Genomic DNA, 19,871 nt, shown 5'->3' on the forward strand with positions numbered 1-19,871 from the left:
TGTGACTTGATCGTCCGCAAGGGAGGGGGAAAGCGCGCCATCCCAGATCCCAGCCGCGTACAACTAAACTTGTCTCTTCTTTTCTTGCCGCTCTCGCTCACTCTTGTGATTCTGCCTAATATGCCTGCGGCCACCTGCAGCTAGTGCGGCTGCTGCCACCGCTGTGATGGGACAACCGTGATTTTGTCCGACCACATTTCAGTTTGGAATTTGGATTGCAAGGACCCCCCACAGTGACCATGTCTGACACCGATTCCATCAAGGAAATGCTCATCGACTTCGAGCTCGAAAACGACGAATTCAGCCTTTGCTCCCATTTGCTGCCCGAGCTGTCACAATTGTCGCAAAGGCCACAAACGCAAAGCAGTAGGTTTTTCTAACTGTCGAGTTGATTAACATCATCATGGTTTGTCGAATCCCAAAACTCGGTCAAATGAATTTAGAAAATGTATAAAATCCAGGGAACGCACATGGACCAAAAAAAAACATCTCAAAATCTGTTAAAAATTGAAAATAATTAAGACTTTTAATTATAGTTGTTATTAAATCTTCCCTGTATCTTCCAATAGAAATATTAGAATTCAAAAGTTTTAACCATTTTCTAAATTGATCATGTCATCTAATTAAAAGTTTGGCCGGTTTTGCAGTTGAAATGGCGGTCTCAAAGCCGCAATCATCAGAGTCGAGAAAAGTTGCATCTTCTCCGAACGTTGCTCGAGATCAGGTTTTGCATTCAATAATCAAGTCAATGAATGAGAATCCTGCTGCCAATGCTGACGCTTGCTGGGATGAGTTGTGGGAAGAAATTCTTACTGATCAAGAATTCTCTTTGAAAGAGGAAAATTTACTTTTGAAGGTGTGAAAAGACAATTTTTTTAATGATTGTTTTAAATTAATTATTGTACATAGTGCGCCATGATGCGAATGTTAGAATTGTCAGATCAAGTTTTACACGAGGAAGACAATGAAAGCAGTTCCGTCGTCAGCTCCAGAGCAACCACATCCTCAAACTCATCAATTCCCTACGCATCTGCCAGTCAAAATTGCACCTGCAAAAAATGTAATAATATGTATTTAAAAAAAATTTAAATACAGTTGAAATGTTTTTTCTATAGCTGACGGCCAAGCTAACAATATGGCCAACAAGGTGACTGTTTCTGGAAGTTACGATGATGATGATGTAAAGGGACAACTGAAAAGGAGAGCTGCGATTGCTGCTACCAAGTGTAAACCCGATAGTCAGGGACTGAGTGACATTTTGGGCCTGGAAGAGGCAAAGTTGACAATTTATGAAGCCCTTCTGATGCCCACGCAGTATCCACAACTCTTTAAAGGTTTAAAACTTTTTCTTTATAAAAAAAAAAACATTTATATTTTGTTTAATTCTAGGACTGAGAAAAGCACCAAGCACCATCCTCTTCTACGGACCTCCAGGTACAGGCAAAACTAGGTTGGCGCACGCAGCTGCTGCTGAGATCTCTGCAGATTTTTACTGCATCTCGTCAAGTGACCTTCTGTCAGTTTGGTTGGGAGAGTCTGAGAAGTATATGTTTCTTTTATATTATATTAATTTAAAATTGTATGAATAAAAATCAACAGGCTAATCAAGGAGATGTTCAACATGCAGCAGGGAGACCGAAAAGTCATTATCTTTGTGGATGAGGTTGATAGCCTGTGCAGAGTGAGGAGCTCGGATGAAGCAGAACACAGTCGAAGGTATTATTTTTATGAGAAAAATTAATGAACATGCAGATCATTACGATTATTATTTAAATTTATTCCAGACTAAAAACTGAGCTTCTGGTCCAGTTAGATGCAGCGCCTATGAAAGGAATTGTTGTTATTTGCGCAACAAACTGCCCTTGGGATTTGGACAAAGCCTTTTTGCGCCGATACCACAGAAAAATCTATATTGGAACTCCTGATAGGTAAAAACAATTTTTTTTTTTAAGATTTTGAATATTAAAATTTTTAACTTGTTAGAAATGCTCGATGCCAACTGCTGTCGAAATATGAATGCATGATGGACACCGCGAAGCCCATCGACTGGACTGAAATCTTGGACAAAACTGAATTGTATACTGGAGCTGATATGGAGCAGGTTGCTCAATATGCTCTGATGCTTCCAGTGCGGGAGCTGAGGACCAGTACCAATTTCTGGAGATTTAACGACGGTATAACTTTCAAACATTGACTGAATTTTTATGGAAGTGATAAAAAAACTTTCCAGATGGACTTCTGCTACCCACAAATAGTGAAGACCCACTGGCTATTGAAGGGACGCTTGATGGAGTTCCTCGGCATTTGGTAATTAAGAAAAATAATTATATTTATGCGAAATTTCAGAAAAAAATTAAATATCAATTAGGTAAACGCAAGACAGGTGGAATTGTGTGATTTTGCTGCAGCGTTGGATGCTGTGTTTCCTACTGTGAGCAAAATGGACATTCAAAAGTATCAAGATTTTGCTCGGCAGTGTGGGCAGTTTGGTTAGAAAATGTGTGCCACGTAGAAACTGCGGAGTTAATATTTTTACCAGTATGTTTTAATTTAACACACGTGGTAAAAGAAATCCATGTGATTGGCTTTTTAATTGGGAAAGTATGAAGAATTGGTTTGATTTAAAGTCATGCAGTAACTGTAGTATGTAAGACACTTTTATTGTAAGAGCATAGCCATAGATTGTTACCATTGTCTGACATGTGTTTTACTGGCCCTTTGCTGATATTTTTTGCGGCCTTCCAGAGGTCTCTCTCTTCAATTCACTACTTGGCGCGGATGTGCAGACATTGATCGTGTGCAAAAGGTGAAGCGTTTAATAAAGAAGGCAGGCTCACTTATATCCGAGACTTTTGTGTCTTTTATTTTTCTCTCTGATCACTCACTGGCGCATCTCGTGTATTCAATCTCTTTCTTGCAACAACGGTCAACAATTAGGAATAACTTTCGCGTGTTTTGATTTCAAAGCAGGTGGGAAAACGCATTTCCCTATGAGAATGCAAAACATTTAAATTCTTATTTTGATAACAAGTGATAACATTTTATGGAGGGACGCTGCCCACCTGGACAGAAATCAAAGCGCACAAAATAGAATTAGAAAGTGAGGCCGGCCTCCTTGTAAGTGGTGAAGATCTTCTCGATCGAGTTGACGTAGGCGGCCGTGCGCAGGTTCAGTCCCAGGTTATACTTGAGGGCCGTCTTCATGATAGCCCTGGCCGATCGCTCCATCGTGTAGTCGAGACCTGAGTGGACGATGTCCTTCTCGGAGGCGCCCGAAATGCGCTTCTGGAAGGAGTCGCTGGGGGTGACTGGGATGCGGCCGCCCACCCTGCCGAAACGCCTCTCCAGGGACTCCTGCACTGACTCGAGCAGGTGGTAGTTGGACTCGCGCTCATACTTGAACGTAAGACGGCCATATGAGACGTGGTTCAGGTTCTTGAGCCACTCAAAGAAGGACACGGTTACACCACCGGCGTTGATGTACAAGTCGGGAATGATCAGGATGTTGCGGTCGATGAGGATTTTGTCAGCGGCAGGGGTGGTCGGCCCATTGGCTGCCTCGCAGATGATCTTGGCGTTGATTTTGGACGCATTCTCTTTTGTGATGACTTTCTCAATGGCGGCAGGCACGAAAATGTCACATGGCTCGAAGATGAGGTCCTCGCCTTCATAGGGTTTGGCTCCGGGGAAGCCAACAATGGTGCCGTGCTCGTTTCTGTAGTTTTCCAGTTCCTGCAAATTTCAAATTATTTAAATAAGAAAAAAACAACGCTAGTTTTTGTTTATGAATGATTAATTTGTTTAAAAAATTAAGCACATCTGCTATTTAATGACATATTACTGATTGGTAAAAAAAATTGATGGCCAAATTCGGATAATTTTGATTTTTTGAAATATTTTCAGAGTAGCTGAGTAAGTTCTATTTAAAATATGGAGAAACAAAGGAAGAATAAAGATTTTAATTCATTTAAACTTAATAAATAACAGTTCCTTGTACAGAGAATTTTGAATTATTAGCTTTTTTTAAACTCCCTTCCAAGGAAATGTAAAAAAAAATGAGATCTAAAAAACTTTTGACAAAACACTCACCATCAGTAAAAATTTCAAATACAAATTTTAACTACCAATGGCTTTTTGATTTAAGAGTTAATATGGGATTTCAGCACACTTTAATTTAAATAATAAGTGTAAAAAAATAAAACACTCAGAATGTTGCTTCACTTTTCATGAAATGCATGAAAAAAGAATGACGGATTGAGCTTTGTCTGGTGCTTTGGAACACAGCCAATGTTGTGTGTTTTGCATTTAGACAGGCAGATACTATAAATAACTTTTCTAAGAAATTATTCTACAATATTTGCTTCGCTCAAGCAGAGTAATAGTGGAGAAGTGATACCTTGGAGCATAATTTTGATCAAATTTCTAATATTATTGGTAAAAGATGTTCAAGTCATCGAGACAGTTTGACCACTGCTTGGTTAACTCCGTCATAGTTGCAGAATTTTGGCGGTGGGCCATACAACTATTGGGACAGCAGCCGAAACAATGGCCAAGTAGTATACATTAAAAATTCTTCAAAGCCCGAGTAGAGCAAACAGTGAGCAACACTTGTGATTGGCATTCAAATCTAGTATCGTGCAATTACGCCCACTGGACGAGCCCTTTTTTGATCCACTCTTTCTCTACCTTGGGGTCAATGCCGTTGGGGTTGAAGATGGAGCCGTCGTACTCCTTGACTCCAATGCAGGTGGCTCCTGCCCTGTGGAAGTACCTCATCGTGTGCAGACCCACATTACCAAAACCCTGCAAGTTAAAATTTTAATATTTTTGTCCCAAAGATGAAATTGAAATACTAACCTGGACGATGAAAGTCTTTCCGCCCCAGCCGGGGGTGGTACCGATCTGGCTCATGTAACCGGCCTCCATGATGAAGTTCTCGAGTCCGTGGAAGACACCTCGACCAGTGGCGGAGATGCGGCCGTGAATGCCACCCTGGTTGATGGGCTTGCCGGTGACGCAGGCGTGGGCGTTGATGTCCTGGTGGCCAATGGTCTTGGCGTATGTGTCGGCGATCCACGACATTTCGCGCTCGCCAGTGCCCATGTCAGGCGCAGGAACTGTAAAAATATTCCATTTTTGTAGCTCAAACTAAGAATTCTAAGAGCATTAAAAACAAATAAGATATTTATTTCATGGTTTAGACAAAAAAGTGGAAATTGTGAATTTGTAATAATCGTTCTACAACATGAAAAAGGCTGAAATGAACTAACAATAAATTATGTGCTTTAATTATTCTGAGAAATGAAAAATGTGAATTTACCGTCAATGCCAGGTCCAATAAATCCCTTCTTGGCCAACTCAAGGGTGAATCTTCTGGTGATCTTTTCGAGTTCGTGTTCGGAGTAGAGCTTGGGGTTGATTTTGACGCCGGCCTTGGCACCGCCGAAGGGCACGTCCACGCAGGCACACTTGAAGGTCATCAAGGCGGACAGAGCCTTGACCTCATCGCGACTCACATCAAGGGAGTAACGAATACCTGAAACACAAATAATTCAATTTTAGAACTGATTGTTACAAAATGAGTTATTTTTTTAATTTTAAGGATAAGCAATAAAAATAAATATTTTATATAGATCTTTCAAAGACAAACACAATTAGTTTAATTTCAAGCATTAGAATTTATCAATTCATATAAAATATTAAATGTTTTAATGTCTAATGAACGTGAGGACATTGGCTCATAATTAATTAATTGCTTCAGTTTCTATTTTGGCTGTATTATTGTTGTTGTGATACCAATGATTTATGATAATATGATAAGGCATCACGTAATAATAAGATTATGTTAAAAATAAAACAAACAAACAAACCAACTAACCAGAACAACCATAAAATTAGCATCATGCACCAGAAGTAAAAAAAAATATAAAATGCAAAAAAAGATCAACCATTCAAAACTTAAAACTGTGTGCCAATCAACTTCTTTTCGCTCATCACTGGGCTGGTATCAATAAAACATTTGTAGGTTTAAAGCAGTTAAAATCTATCAATATAAACATAGTTTAATCTTTTATACATTTTTATTGAGACTAAAAAATAGCACGCGAAAATTTTATTAGAGTAAAAATATATTGGCAGGCAAAAATTGAAATATCAATAGTTTGTACATTATTATTTCTAAATGTTTATATTGAGTAGTTGTGCTTTAATGCATGTATGTTGAAAAATCATTGAGTCAGTCGATAAATAATCTTTTAATTCAATATCAATAGTTATAAAAGGTAATAATTTATAATATCGTTCGTAGCAACTATTATAACAAGTAATTACTTTTTAATCACCTTCTTGATGCGTAAAAATTTGCACTTTACTCTTTACGTGGTACGAAAAAATTAGGCCAGTTGTAGCATAATGATTTTTAAGAGGAAATTATCGTCCCACGCGAGGCGCTGAAATTTTATAGCCCCATGGCACCATCTCTCTGCCGACAGATAAGAACAAGTTTGAGGGCCACTATCAGATTTTTCTGTTTTAGCGTTTTTTATCAGCAAACTCGAGCTCAAGTGTCGAAATCTACCCTCATGCTGCTTTCGAGCGAAAAACGAGGCCGAGAAAGAAACCCGCCAACGGTGTTTGTTCCCAGGCAAAATTCAATTATCTTTTATTGCTTGGCGAATTCTGCTGGTTATTTGAATAATTGCAGTTGGCCAACATCTAATTTTACAAATCCAACGTCATTCCAAAAAATTATAATGGCAAAGAGCATTGGGCAAAAGCAGCTCGGAGCAAAAGGAATGCCCTGAGATGGAAGTTTTTGATGTGATGCTGGGCCGCGAATGGTGCACATTTAAAAAACGCGAATGCTGGTCACGTTCAATTTGGTTTTATTGTTGCTGGGCATTACGTCATTATCTGTGTGCGAGCGGAGGCTTGGTTCGCATTCGGATTGGCTGGCGGACGATCCTCCGCGGCACAGACCGACCGGTTGGCATTGAAACTCGCTAATTTTAGCCTTTAAGCCAAGCTGCCTCAAAAGCAGCGCCGCAATTTCGACGTTTGGGCACAATTTTCAACACAAATACTCTAATTCATATTATATTTTAAAAACTAAAATCTTTACAAGCACATTTAAAAAGGATTATCACGTTTTAATAATTATGAATAATTAATTTAATATTTGCATCGATTTGCATTGATTTTTTTAATGCATGAAACAAGAATATTTCAATTTATTGAAAGTAAAAAAAACCTTTTAAATAATTTTTGCTCTAAAATCTATTTTTTGAATTTTTATACTTTTTTTGTCGTTTCAGATTATTAATAAATTTATTGTTAAAGCTTTTTTACCTTATAAATAAAAATAATTGCTTTTTTTTACATTGATTACTTTTGAAACTTTACAAGAGAACTTGACAAATTAAATACGAATATTTGAGGCTCGTTTCGGCATGAGACTTCTTCTTGATTTCGAGTGTTTTAGCAAAATGTTTGCTAGAGGCGGCGCCTTTTCTTGTCCAAAAACATTTCCCTCCCAAAAATTGTTATCTCAATTTTTCTGTGATCTGTGCATATAACATATGTAATATTTGTCGGACAAGAATAAACAACAATAATAATAATAATAATATTTATACAAAATTTTTATTTTATTAAAGAATGTTCGAATTATTTGTTTTAAATTTCCATTCAGTAGTAAAAAACTTTTAAATATTTGTTTTTTAGAGAGAAATTCTCGGTATGTAATAATGGATAACATGTTGACAAATTTGCAAAGATTTGATAAAAAATACAACGTTAGCAAGTTAAAAAGTGCTAAAAATTTAAATTTAGAACCTCTGGTAGTTTCTGTTTGAAATTATAAAAATGTCCAGGCCACTTTGGAGAGGTGCCCGCATGCATTTGGGTTGCACCGCACGCAGTCTGAATTTTTGGGTGGCGGGTTGCGAGGCCCGAACGAAAATCGAATTAGCGGGTATGTGGGTCAGGCAGCGCAGTCAGCTGAGCCGCGGCGTGAAATAAAAAAAAGACCGGACGGGCCTCCGCCGATCGATTAACACCCTCGGTAAAAACAGGGAGTGCGTGACCAATTAGGAGATTTAGGGTCGCATGATTTCGTTTTTAGCGTACTTGTTTGTCCCATCAGCCGTCAATTATATTATATTTGGCGCGTGATTTCGCAAGTGCCAACAACAAGAAAAGAGGCGTCTTGTGACTCGAGTCTTGAGCAATCGATACAGTGCACAATTAGACACGCTGAGGATGAAAAGCTTTGCGGATTTGCCAATCTTTCATTTTGAAAAAAATTACTGCCGATTTAAAATAACATTTCATAACACAAATAAGAGTTGAGCAGAGTTTTAAATAAAAAATTAATTAATTGATTTCTCAATTGTTGCTAATTCAGATTCAGATAATATTTGTACCGTATAGATCAACACATTTACAGAAATAATCTTTGGAATAGGTTATGAAAAAGACATATATAACTAATGATTGGCATATTTCTCTAGAAAAAGCATAAAGAATATTTTTCACGGACATGCATGTTCACCACATAAATTGAAAGTAAATCGTTTTTGAAAAAAAATCGTAGAGTAAAGTCATGTACGTAATTCGCCATTGAGAAGTAGAGGTCAAGAGAGGAGTCAAAAAGGACCAAAAAGGTGGTCATATGGGTCATTGTGATTTTTTTTATAAAACAATGATTATAGGAATTGAGCGATCTCATTGCTCCACAACGACCCTCCACCCACGAAAGTGGGAGACATCATTTGAAAGGTCAAGTCACAAGGAGTAGATTTACGGTGAATAATACTAACAATAAGGTCTTCGGGAAATTTTTTTTAAAAAAAGTCAATTTTAGGGTTTCAGATTCAGTTTTTTACTTCTTTGGTCCCCTAAAAGTTTAGTTGGCCAGCAGTTTACTTTGAATTTTAGAGAGCAAAATAAAAGCCTGAATATAAATAAACTCTTTTTTACATGAGGTATTTTTTTCCTTCGGCGAAGTGCGACGTCGCAGTTTTGCAGCGCCGCCCGAGTTTCCTGATCTATTTCTGAAGTTTAACAACTGAATCAACCTTTTATTTATAAATCTTCTTTCGACTTTCGTTCACCCAGAGCACGGATGGAAATTCTTGGCAGCGGATTGTGGGAACACCCTCCCCTTTTTTATTTCAAGTGGGATCGGAGGCAAGAAACTTCAAGAAGCTCTGCAGTTTAAAAAATGATTTTTTCAGTTTGCAAAAATGTTAAAAATATTGGAATTAAGTGCATGAAACTTTGACGGTATTATTGTCCTCTTACGAAATTACGTAGTAAATTTTCACAACACAAGACGGAAATCCTGTTGCTGCAAAAATTCTTATCTCATACATTCTGTTGGCCCTTTGAGTTTTAGCCTGTTTTTTTTCTCTCAAGCGAAAATGAGCTGTAATCGCAGTTTAGCCAAACGAGATCGTAAAAGACAATAAAAAAGCGACCAAGGCCACCATCCACAATATTCATGCGTCTCTCGCGTTTCTGCAGCGTGCGAGAAAGAAATAAAGGCAGACGAGTGCCGGAGCCGTGATGCCAAAATTATTTCCGCAGCGGCATCCGAGTTCTGTTGCCAGTCAAGTGTGCGTCGAAAATTGTTTTGTACTTGGGGAAATGCGGCGTGAGATTCAAATTTATGTATATATAATTCATTCGAATTTCGAATTTTTCTTGATAAAATTTGTAAATTTAAATTTAATCAGTTAATATTGAAATAAAAATATGCAATTTTTAAATTGCAAGAAACAACATAAGGAAATAAAATTTTTTGAGGTTAATGTGGAAATATTCTCAAATACAAATTAAATGCCCCTTTTAGAGGAAAAATTGGGATTTAGCATATTAACAAGTGAAAATTGAAAATTTGCCTTTAAAAAAATAAAAGGGTCACTTCAAACTTGATAATTATTTTGTTTTTATATATATTATATTTAAATTAACCTAAAATTAATTCCAGAGCTTTAAGCAAAAAACGAAATGTCATACTACAAATTACTTTTCAACTCTTCTCTTCTCACCACTGTTTTACTTTTTTTAATGATTAAACACAAACAAAATTCATGCTTTTGTGATTATTTTTTTTTTGCGGATTTGTGACTGACCTCCCTTGCAAGGCGTGCGGTGGGTGGAGTGCTGGGCGCGGTAGGCCTGGATCATCTCGTACTCGCCGGTGTCCCTGCGGATGGGGAAGGTGATCTCGATCACGTGGTCGCACGGCTCCATCAGGTTGAGGATGGCCTTGACCTTTTCCTGCCTGTCCCGGTCGGACATGCGGTGCTTCATCATGGTCTCGAGCAGATGCGGCTCGGCCACCTGGCACGCGCGGTGGAAGTTGTACTCGACCATCGAGAAGAACTTGGGGTTGAGCGCGTCCGGGATGTCCTTCAGCCTGTCCGGGATCTGGTGCTCGGCGGGCGCCGAGGTGGACATGTGTTTGTGCGACTCGGCCGAGGCGGCCAGCCGGCGCATCGGGGCACCCAACGTCCGAAGGCGAAGCATCTCGTTCGAGCGACTGTCCCGGACTGTCTGTCTGTCAGTCGAACCAACCGCGGCTCAGCTGGTCTTGGTGAATCTCGAGGGTCTACCTGCAGGACCGAGGGCGCCACCGAAGTCGCTCGCAGCCACCGATCGAACCGCACGGTTCCGCTCAACGGACACACGGCGACGCCTGCCGGACACACGCACAAACAAACCCACCCACTGTTGCCAACCGCACACGTGATTGAGTGTAGAAAAACTAAATAATAAAAATGAAAAATCTAAAAGTAACAAAAATAATGATAAATAAATAAAATGAAAAAAACGAAGGATTTAAGCATGTGAAAAAAAATATAATTGAATAATTTTCAATTATGTTATTATTATTTATTGATACATTGCATCTTGCTTCTTCTATTCTAAAGACCGAAAAAAACTGGAATAAAAAAATAAGTTTTTAAATTGAAAATGATTAAAATACTCTTTTTGGCGTTTGTCTTCCATTGAAGCAAAAAAAAAAAATACTTATTAAATATGTTAATTTGAAATTGAATAATATAAAAATTTACAATTGATGAAATTTATGATTGAAATGAAACGCGTACGCAAACAATTAAAAAACACCCGATTTTAACCCTTCTGTAATTTTTTTTTTTAATAACAGCTAGGGCTTTAAAATGTTAATACGTTTTAATGCTGATGCAGGATTTCCGCATTTCTGTGCAGTGTACCTTTTGCGACGTAATTTTACCATGAATTGAGCACTTCATTTTTGGATAGACAATTCCAAGAGGGAATAGAGATAGGTCACCGTTTAATTTTTTAATCAAAAATTAATTCGAGCTCTATAGCTGCATTCAAGAATCATTTAAGCAATGTGATTTTAGTCAATGACTTCCGTGAATTATGATTGCCAGCCATTCGTCAACAGAATTAGTTGACATTATTATGACATTCGGCATAGTGCTTTTTTGCAAGAAACACTCCAGTGTTGAGAAACAAAAGGGTTGGGCGGCAGTCAATGATCCAGCTGCAGCTCATGAGGGTTGACGACACCGCGCATTCAGAGAAAATTGGAGCCGCCGCTGCAATATTGTTGCGCACATATGGTGAAACATGCGCAAAACAAGAAGGTGTTGGCCAGAAAAAAATAAAACACTCACTCTTCAACATCGTCGCCATCGTCAAATAATTGTATACAAAAATTAAATGTTTTGGTGAATTAAAAAATTAAAAAATATTAAATATTTCTATTAATGTTCTTAACTTACATAACATAATAAAATTATCAAGCATATGAAAAATTATTGTAATTGATTTAAAATGCAATATATTTTTAACTTAAATAATTATTTGAAATTGAATCTGATATCTCAAAATTATATTTATTTTTATAAATTATAATAATTTTTCTGGCTTTTATTTTCATGACCGATTATACGTGGCTAACATAATTCTTCTTAAATTAGCGCCTGAAATGCGCGAAATTATGCAACCTGCTCAGCTTCGCTGGCGAGCAGGTTGCATATCGCAATGCAAGAACGTCAAACATTTTGCAAGTGTGTTGGGAATTGTGTGTTAGTTGCAAGGCAAATACAGCATCACGGAGCTGATTTTGCACTTTGCACGTGCTCCCCGTGCTAAGTAAGGGAACCTATATTTGCATTGGAAGGTGCAGGTTTGGTTGTGGAGCTGCGCGCACGATCTCGCGAGGTCAAGTTGGCAGCAGTGCGGGTCAGTCGCCAGCCAGCAGCAGTCGCAGTCTTTTGCAGCAGCCGAAGCCAAACAGCAGCTCGGAGGAGGATGGCCGATGTTTTGACGACGGGCAGCTGATTCGGCCCTTCGACATGCCCGTGACCCGCAAGGTGCGGCGCGACCATAGTGAGGTCAGCTGCTGCCTCAAGTACGTCATCTTCGGCTCGAACGTCGTCTTCTGGGTGAGTTAAAAGTGCAGCACAAGGAAGAGGGGGTCGATCGGGCCCCGAGGGGTCCACTGACCCCGAATCGGAGGACGCGGATTCTGGGGCCTGGCGATGGCAGGAGGCCTCGGGGGGCGCGAGACCAGGTCGTTTGGGACGCAGGGGCTGTTGCTAGGGGGTGGGCCGAAGGTCAATGGCACAACACACAGAGTACTTCGCATTTGCAATGAAATTGTCTCCCCGCCTCACTGCTCATTTTAATTACATATCATTATTATACAAATTTTATCTCCTTCCTTTTTTTTAATTTTATTATAACGAATGCAAGTGCACTGTTGTATTTTGTGCATTTCATTTTACTTCGAAAAAAAAAAATAAAAAATATATTAATATTAGAAACAATAATATGTAGTTTATTTATTTCTGTAATAAATTTTATCTTAATTTTCGCACGAAATTTATGAACGAAATCGATTCAATTTCGTAAGCAAATGAAACGTGAAATGCGTCTCAATTGCATGATTTAGCCCAACAAGTATAGCGGAGCGTGAACTTCTCCAACAGTCAGTGACGTGTGTTTTATGGAGGAAAATTGCTCAAAGCGCATTTTCTTCTTTAATACCACCTTGACTTAATTCTCATATTAACTTGCGATCGAATGATTTTTATCTTTTAAGCTCCACTTTCAAGCCAGCCTTGTGTTATATTCATTGGCAAGAATATTAAATTTGTAAAAATGATCGCAATAATTGTAAGATAATTTTTAATTTTTTAATTATTGGATTTCCTTTTTTTATTGATTCTTGACGGAGAAATTGTTCCTGTAATGGAGCGAATGTGGGTAAAATCTCTCGCGAATGAGTCAAGTGCCCTTATTGGGAAAAGTAACGGGATACAGTTTGCGCTCTCTGCTGCGAGCTCTCTCTCAAGACTCTCGTATTTTAACTCCCACGCTGCTCAACAAGCGCATATAAAATTATTACCGCACACTCAGGGCTAACTGCAAACCAGAGTGAGAGGACGAAAATTGTATCCATTGAAATTAAATTGATCAACCTCTAACAAATAGTTTCGACTGAAATTTAAAATATCAAATAAAATAAACAAAATATTTCATTTTTTAAATTATGAAAATCCTTAAAGGGATTTCTAAAGTTTAAAATAAATAATCCAAACTGAACTTTTTTCAATCATTCATTGTGAGAGGATTAAAAACATGTACTGATTATTCATTTCTAAGATTAAATAGGGAATTTATCAGATTTCAAACTATCCATAGTGGACGCCATCTTTAAATAAAAGGTGGCAAAATATTTTTATCAGTTCCCGTTCAAAGGTGGCTATTCAACATATCGTTGGAATCCTCCTGACGAGATCTTTCTCTTCCTTGGGTGATATTTTCATTTTAAAAATAATTTTAAAATTTATTTCCATTAGAAGATTTGGGGTCGGCTGACCGGAACTAGTTTTTATTGCTCCTGTTGATGGAGCACTTGAGTTAATTTCTGCCCCGTCTGCTGACGAGTCCCCTCGCTTGTCATCCAGTGCAAATAAAAAAATGTGGGTGCGCTCGGTGTATATCGTGTGTCATGTGGGCCGCAAACGGCCTCTGCACAGCTTGAGTATCATGCTTGTGTATTAGAGAGACCGACCAACTGCTGCTCGCAAACACTTGTCGCCGGCAGTGTTTGTTTTTTAGCAGATTTAATGGAGAGCCACTCGACGCTCTTTTCGCGACAATTAGCCGCGGGGGAGGCGCCACAAAAAATGTTCACTTCCTCTTTGGTGTTGCAGCTGATCGGCCTTCTGATCCTGGCCATCGGGTTCTGGGCGTGGAGTGAAAAAGACACTTTCAACAACCTCAGCCGACTGGCTAATGTGGCTCTCGACCCTGCCTTTTTGCTCATTCTCGTAGGCAAGTAGAAACATAAAAATTGAAAAAGCCTGAGTTGCTTTTTTATTGTTTTAAATATTAAGTTCATTAAAATTTTCTCAAATTTGTATTTATTGTATAATTTAAGTTTAAGTTTATTAAAAATTATCTACCCGCCACAATTTTTGTAAAAGTTGACAATTTTTTCCCTTTTTTTTTCTATCAATCGCAACAATCAATGTTTTATTCGGTTTTATTTGAGTCCTTGCAAGAAGAAGACTTGAGCTGTTTGTTTTTCTGCTCCACCAAGTATTGACTAAGATTTTTCGTAATATTTTTCCATTATTACCTTTCAGGGTTGATGACTTTTGTGATTGGCTTTACGGGTTGTGTTGGCGCCCTGAGGGAGAATTCCCGTCTCTTAGCATCGGTGAGTCAATTCAAAACATCTATCGAATTTTGTAACAAAAATATTTTTCATTTCCAGTATGCCATATTCCTGGCCATTATTTTACTACTCGAGATGACAGCCGGCATCCTAGGCTTCATCTTCAAAGACTGGGTAACAGTTGAAAGTTTTGCTTTGAAAATTAAATCCTATCATTTTTGTCTAGATCAAGGCTCAGGCCACTGGGGGCTTCCAAGCATTTATCGTTCACTACAGAGAAGACCCTGATCAACAGAATCTTATTGATTGGATTCAGGAAGATTGGGTAAGAAAATGAATTTAAATTTTGTAGTTGAGATCAAATATTTCAAAATAATTTATTTTCCAGTTGCAATGCTGTGGTATCGAAGGCCCCAAGGACTGGGACAAAAACAACTATTTCAACTGTTCCTCCCGAGAGGTGGGCAGCAGAGAAGCTTGTGGAGTGCCATTTTCCTGCTGCAAACCTAAGCCAAACGTGAGAAGTTTGTTTTGATTTGGAAATTGCATCAATTTAAATTGAACTTTATCAATCTAGGAAATTATCAAGAACAAACAGTGCGGTTATGATGTTCGGAAACCAGGATATGTGAGTAAAATTTGAGGCTTAAGAAATTTCTAGACTAGAAGCTGCTTTGCAACTGAAAATAGCTAAAAGCGCATTCAAAAATTTATATTTAACTGTAATTGGCAAAAGCTTGGTGTGAATGACTAACCCTTGTGCCTCTGGTCCGCCCCTCAGCCGGCCGAGCGGCACATTTACGAGCGCGGTTGTCTGCGCACGGGTGAGGAGTGGCTCGAGGCTAACCTGGTGGTGGTGTGCGGCGTGGCCGTCTGCCTGGCAATCACGCAGGTAACTAAACCCTTGTTTTTTCGCCCCCAGTTCGATGGGACGGCCATTTTTGAGCGCGGCTGTCTGCACGCGGCCGAGGACTGGCTCGAGCGAAACCTGATCACGGTGGCTGTGGTGGCAACCACCACTTGCTTCTCTCAGGTACCCTCTACGGGCTCCGAATTTAGGGTCGCCTAATTTACCCGCAATTTCCATCAAATGAGCCACGTGGACTTTTGTATTAAATGAGGAGTTGGAAACTTGCAGGAAATATTACTTTTTTAAGAGAAATAGACAAAAAATAGATTATTTAATTTATAGGAAAATTTATTATTAAAGAGTTCAAAAATTAAATAAAAAATGGTGGTCACTTAGTTGACTTTATAGAATCATTTGATAATGATAGGAATAAACGGAACCTAGCATATTTAATTTTCTTGTTTATAATTTCAGAATTGTGGGAATGACGTTTGTTTTTCAAATTTTTTGCTTTTTAGGATTTACATTAAAATTGTAACTTTTAAACACTTATCAAATTAAGCTGTAAAAACTAGTGCTAATTTATTGTTTTTGATGGGTTTTTTTCCTCGTAAAATTGTAGACTTTTTTCCCCTGAAGTTTCGACTCCTTATTTGACCAACTTTGCCGTCAAAGAAACTAAGATAGAATCATTTCAGATTTTGGGCATCTGCTTTGCGCAGAACCTGCGTGCGGACATCTTCGCGCAGAAGGCCAAGTGGCACTGACATTCGAGGGCCCCCACTGCCGTCTAGCCCCGGCGAACGCCGTGGGGCAGCGAGCGACCCCTGTTGCCATGCACAGGAGCCGACCTGCAGTGAGGGCCCGAACACCCCACAATCTGGACCTCTGACGTCCAAACAGACAATTTGAAACAAAAACTTTCTCCTTTTGAGTGAAAGAAAGATGTGCGCGTCCGACTAACGAATCTCCATAGTTCTAATTTTCAATTGACACCTCGGACTTCTTATCCGCAGTAAATGTGTTTACTGCTTTTTCTATGAAAGCTGCGACAACAAGTGGTGAAAACAACTTGCTTTTTGATAAATAATGCCATGCGTGTATATGTTTTTATCGACGATCAAAATGAGATTATCATACATAAGAAGAGATATACTTGAAATTGAGTGTTGGTTTAGAGGGACAGACAAATAATAATTTATTAGTGAATGTACTAATTAGCAGGTAATCAAATGAATTTCCGCTTCATTTTTATAATAGATGATTGTATCAATTCTATCTTAAATGCAATTTTGTTACTTTTATAGACAAAATTTTATTTGTAAATTTCAATTTACGGCGTTTATTCAAGCAATAAGTTTATTTAAAAGACTTAATTGAAAAGAGTTATGATCTGTTAAACAGTTTAAAATAGTTTAATAAAGAACTAATCTGTGAAATCTGATTAGTGTGTAATAACTATGAACATCTCATATTTGTCTCTCATTCAATTCATTATAATACTGGGGCCAATAACTCAGTTTAAAGTGTTAATTTGCAGCTCAAATTATTTATAAATTAACAAACAATTCTATTAAATTTTAAATCGGCTATTTTATGGTTGGGCAAAAATTGATTAATTATCTTTTGAGATAAAGCCTTTTTATTTTGCAAAGGAAGTGAAAAATCAAAAGCAATTCAGTTGATAACTGACATTGGATTTGATAATTTTCTTTGTCAATAATCACTAGAGATATAAATCTGGGAAACCCAAATTTTTTGAACAAGCATGGGAAACTCGCTTTTAGATTAGTTTCTACTTCAGCATTTAAGCCTTCAGTTTGACTTAAAATGTTTCTTGAGGAGGTGCAGTACAAAACAAATGACTACTGGAGATCAAAGCGATTCCAATCTCAAGGAGGAAATAATCGCAAACCCAAAATTGTTTAGTCTGTTGTTGATTTTGTATGACATGTATGATTTTCCAAGGTCTCCTTCAGTCTTCACACGTGCGATTGAATGATTAACCAAGTGAAATTTATTTTCTGATAAGTTTGGCGCCCTATAGACTTTTGCGATGAAAACCACCATGCAAAGTGGCGTTAACTGACGATAACTTTCTATTTTACTATTTCATGAGTACTTGACAATATTACGCGTAAGGCTTTTTTATAATTTCATGTTTCTAGCAAACAATATATCAATTAATGAGAAGTCGGAATAATTTATTTTCAACTTTTTATTCAAAAATTAATTTAGGAAATTACATAATGATATGTGTGTAAACCCATATGACAGCACTCTACAAAAAAATTTAAAAAAAAATTATACATTTTTGCCTATTTGAACATAAAATGGGTCCTCCACCATATATATTCTGCAATGTTAATGAGATTCCACCTTTTCCTGCATCTTTTTTTGCCAAATCAAGCCATAAACTCATTGATAGCTGTGGCAAACTCTTCAGGCTGCTCGAGGTGCGAGTAGTGGCTACCATTAACAATCTGCTGCTGGAAGGAGGTGGCCGCCTTGGCCAAAACCTGCTTGCTTATTTCAGATACTCCTTGCTGCTGTCCCTCGACACTCAGCACCGGACACTTGACCTTAGAGGCGACGGCGGTCTCTGTGCTCTGGAAAAGGTTGTGGAACGCAGACGTTTCAAGCCACGGGGCAGTGGCATCTATGTAGCCGCCGTCCACCTTGCGGGCGGAGCGCTGCAGGAGAACGCGAGACGCCTCTTCAGACAGTCCTCTTTGCTGGTACGTGGACACCAACTGGTCCAGGCTGGACGCAGTGAAATGACTTATGGTTTTTTGTTCCAGGATAGAGTCCACGAGGGCGCCCAAACGGCCAGACATATCCATGCTGGGCACGGACTGTCCGGCGTTTAGCAGAATCAAGCGACCGACCGCATCCGGGTAAAGTCCTGCGTAGAGCAGACCGACGTGGGCGCCGTTGCCGTGGCCCATCAGGGACACCTGCTTGTAGCCCAGTTTGCGCAGGACGTAGCGCAAGGTGAAGATGTTGGAGGGGGAGAAGGTCTGGGCGGCGGGCGGCATGGCAGAGGAGCGGCCGTGTCCGGGTAGGTCGATGGCCACCAGGGGCATGTTCAGCAGCGGCGCCAACTGATCAAAGGAGGCTGCGTTGTCGCGCCAGTCGTGCAGTGCCACAAGGGGCACGGGGCCAGGCTCACCCCACACCTTGACTGCCACTTGACCCCAGGGCACCTCCACCCTGACCTCCTGGTGCGGCTGAGGCTGCGGCTTCAGACGCAGGGACTGACGGGCTTCAAAGTCCGTGTGGAATCGGCGGGCAGCCATGCTCTAAAAATTTCAAAATAAATTTATGTTGAAAATGCTTTATTCTTATAATATGAAATTAACAACGTGAGTTTTTTTTATTTTTTTTTTAAATTAAATTATGATGAATAGTATGAATTGAATACTAAAATTTACTCACTGTAAGTCTGCGAGACATCGTCTTGTTTGGATGGGTTTATGTTGAGACTTATTGCAAGCTCTGCTAGCTCGTAGCTTGAGTGAATATCTATGCAGATCGCACACGTTTTATAGCAAGTTGAAGGAGGTGGCTTATCTGGTCAAAAACCCAGCCAGTGCCGATAAATGGCAAGGCGGACTCTTTCATTTACAAGGCGCGTGATCTCCTTGAACACTAAAATAAGTTTTCTAAAGTCAAGGAGATGGGTAGGAAAACAATCTCCTCGTAAAATGAACTCATGATTATGTCGAAATTGGGATTTTCTGAGGAGAATCACGCCACAAATCTGTATTATTATTGTTCTTGATTGAATTCATGCAATTAATTTCAATTTGCTTACTCTGAATAAATGTTTTGCAACTTGTTTAAATGCACTTTATTTTTTTTTTTTCAAAACTACACTTTAATTTTTTTGCTTCAATCTTAAAACTACAGGCTGAACATAATTAAAAAAAAATTGCTGATTCAAACACAATAAATTGGTAAAATGTGCCAATTTTGGTGGTTCAAGCAAAACAAAGTATATAATATATTTTTGGTACTTTTTTTTATTATTATTATTTTAATGCAATAATGCTGCTGCATAGGAGCATAATAAATTATTTTGTTTTTTATCTCCACATTTCATATTTATCTACAAAATTTTTAATTTATGGCGTTGCATAAATAGCTAGACTATAAAAAAGCCAAAGAAATTATAGTTATCAAGTGAATAAATACAAAGATATACAAAGGAATTTAAAAAATGAACTAAATAAAAAAAATATGTATATATATACAGCTTTATTTTGAAAAAAAAAATATCTATGAGTAATGGAAGATAAAAATTTTTAAAAAAATTACGGATAAAAT

The 19,871-nt window shown here is 38.5% G+C and overlaps 4 protein-coding genes across 6 annotated transcripts; 2 read left to right on the top strand and 2 right to left on the bottom strand.

Annotated features, from left to right (window-relative positions):
- The first annotated feature begins 155 nt into the window (after positions 1-155).
- LOC132197070 (uncharacterized) lies at positions 156-3,722 on the top strand. Its single transcript, XM_059620117.1, has 10 exons — positions 156-366; positions 648-856; positions 910-1,060; positions 1,116-1,334; positions 1,390-1,543; positions 1,600-1,716; positions 1,785-1,928; positions 1,984-2,174; positions 2,231-2,307; positions 2,369-3,722. The coding sequence occupies exons 1-10, from the start codon at positions 240-242 to the stop codon at positions 2,492-2,494; spliced, it is 1,515 nt and encodes a 504-aa protein (XP_059476100.1). The 5' UTR covers positions 156-239; the 3' UTR covers positions 2,495-3,722.
- On the bottom strand, positions 2,636-10,656 carry LOC132197069 (glutamate dehydrogenase, mitochondrial). The gene is made up of 5 exons (XM_059620116.1): positions 10,137-10,656; positions 5,321-5,536; positions 4,858-5,117; positions 4,687-4,803; positions 2,636-3,732 (listed from the first exon to the last, which is right to left on the bottom strand). The coding sequence occupies exons 1-5, from the start codon at positions 10,531-10,533 to the stop codon at positions 3,094-3,096; spliced, it is 1,629 nt and encodes a 542-aa protein (XP_059476099.1). The 5' UTR covers positions 10,534-10,656; the 3' UTR covers positions 2,636-3,093.
- Positions 10,657-12,230: 1,574 nt separating this feature from the next.
- On the top strand, positions 12,231-18,216 carry LOC132197504 (tetraspanin-5). 3 transcript variants are annotated; one of them, XM_059620837.1, is made up of 9 exons: positions 12,231-12,449; positions 14,226-14,346; positions 14,661-14,734; positions 14,792-14,866; positions 14,919-15,017; positions 15,081-15,209; positions 15,270-15,320; positions 15,474-15,725; positions 16,241-17,717. In XM_059620837.1, exons 1-9 carry the CDS (start codon positions 12,360-12,362, stop codon positions 16,307-16,309), a joined length of 960 nt encoding a protein of 319 aa, XP_059476820.1. In that variant the 5' UTR covers positions 12,231-12,359; the 3' UTR covers positions 16,310-17,717. The 3 variants fall into 3 exon arrangements, with proteins under 3 accessions (XP_059476820.1, XP_059476819.1, XP_059476818.1); XM_059620836.1 differs by having other exon boundaries at positions 12,234-12,449; positions 15,474-15,584; positions 16,241-18,216; XM_059620835.1 differs by having other exon boundaries at positions 12,237-12,449; positions 15,615-15,725; positions 16,241-17,700.
- LOC132197503 (probable serine hydrolase) lies at positions 17,740-19,075 on the bottom strand. Its single transcript, XM_059620834.1, has 2 exons — positions 18,981-19,075; positions 17,740-18,844 (listed from the first exon to the last, which is right to left on the bottom strand). The coding sequence occupies exons 1-2, from the start codon at positions 18,996-18,998 to the stop codon at positions 17,948-17,950; spliced, it is 915 nt and encodes a 304-aa protein (XP_059476817.1). The 5' UTR covers positions 18,999-19,075; the 3' UTR covers positions 17,740-17,947.
- Positions 19,076-19,871: the final 796 nt, after the last annotated feature.

This window comes from Neocloeon triangulifer, unplaced genomic scaffold (assembly GCF_031216515.1).
Source record: "Neocloeon triangulifer isolate White Clay Creek 2 clone unplaced genomic scaffold, ASM3121651v1 ptg000012l, whole genome shotgun sequence".
Taxonomy (NCBI): domain Eukaryota; kingdom Metazoa; phylum Arthropoda; class Insecta; order Ephemeroptera; family Baetidae; genus Neocloeon; species Neocloeon triangulifer.

What these genes read in the sequence shown, in the direction of transcription:
- LOC132197069 (XM_059620116.1), bottom strand. Translation starts at nt 10,533, where the DNA reads ATGCTTCGCCTTCGGACGTTGGGTGCCCCGATGCGCCGGCTGGCCGCC. An exon ending in TATTGGACCTGGCATTGACG is followed by an intron (nt 5,118 to 5,320) that starts GTAAATTCACAT and finishes ATATTTTTACAG; the next exon opens with TTCCTGCGCCTGACATGGGC. An exon ending in CCAACGGCATTGACCCCAAG is followed by an intron (nt 3,733 to 4,686) that starts GTAGAGAAAGAG and finishes TGAAATTTGCAG; the next exon opens with GAACTGGAAAACTACAGAAA.
- LOC132197070 (XM_059620117.1), top strand. Translation starts at nt 240, where the DNA reads ATGTCTGACACCGATTCCATCAAGGAAATGCTCATCGACTTCGAGCTC. An exon ending in GTATCCACAACTCTTTAAAG is followed by an intron (nt 1,335 to 1,389) that starts GTTTAAAACTTT and finishes GTTTAATTCTAG; the next exon opens with GACTGAGAAAAGCACCAAGC. An exon ending in ATGGAGTTCCTCGGCATTTG is followed by an intron (nt 2,308 to 2,368) that starts GTAATTAAGAAA and finishes AATATCAATTAG; the next exon opens with GTAAACGCAAGACAGGTGGA.
- LOC132197504 (XM_059620837.1), top strand. Translation starts at nt 12,360, where the DNA reads ATGCCCGTGACCCGCAAGGTGCGGCGCGACCATAGTGAGGTCAGCTGC. An exon ending in GCTCGAACGTCGTCTTCTGG is followed by an intron (nt 12,450 to 14,225) that starts GTGAGTTAAAAG and finishes TTGGTGTTGCAG; the next exon opens with CTGATCGGCCTTCTGATCCT. An exon ending in ATTCCCGTCTCTTAGCATCG is followed by an intron (nt 14,735 to 14,791) that starts GTGAGTCAATTC and finishes TTTCATTTCCAG; the next exon opens with TATGCCATATTCCTGGCCAT.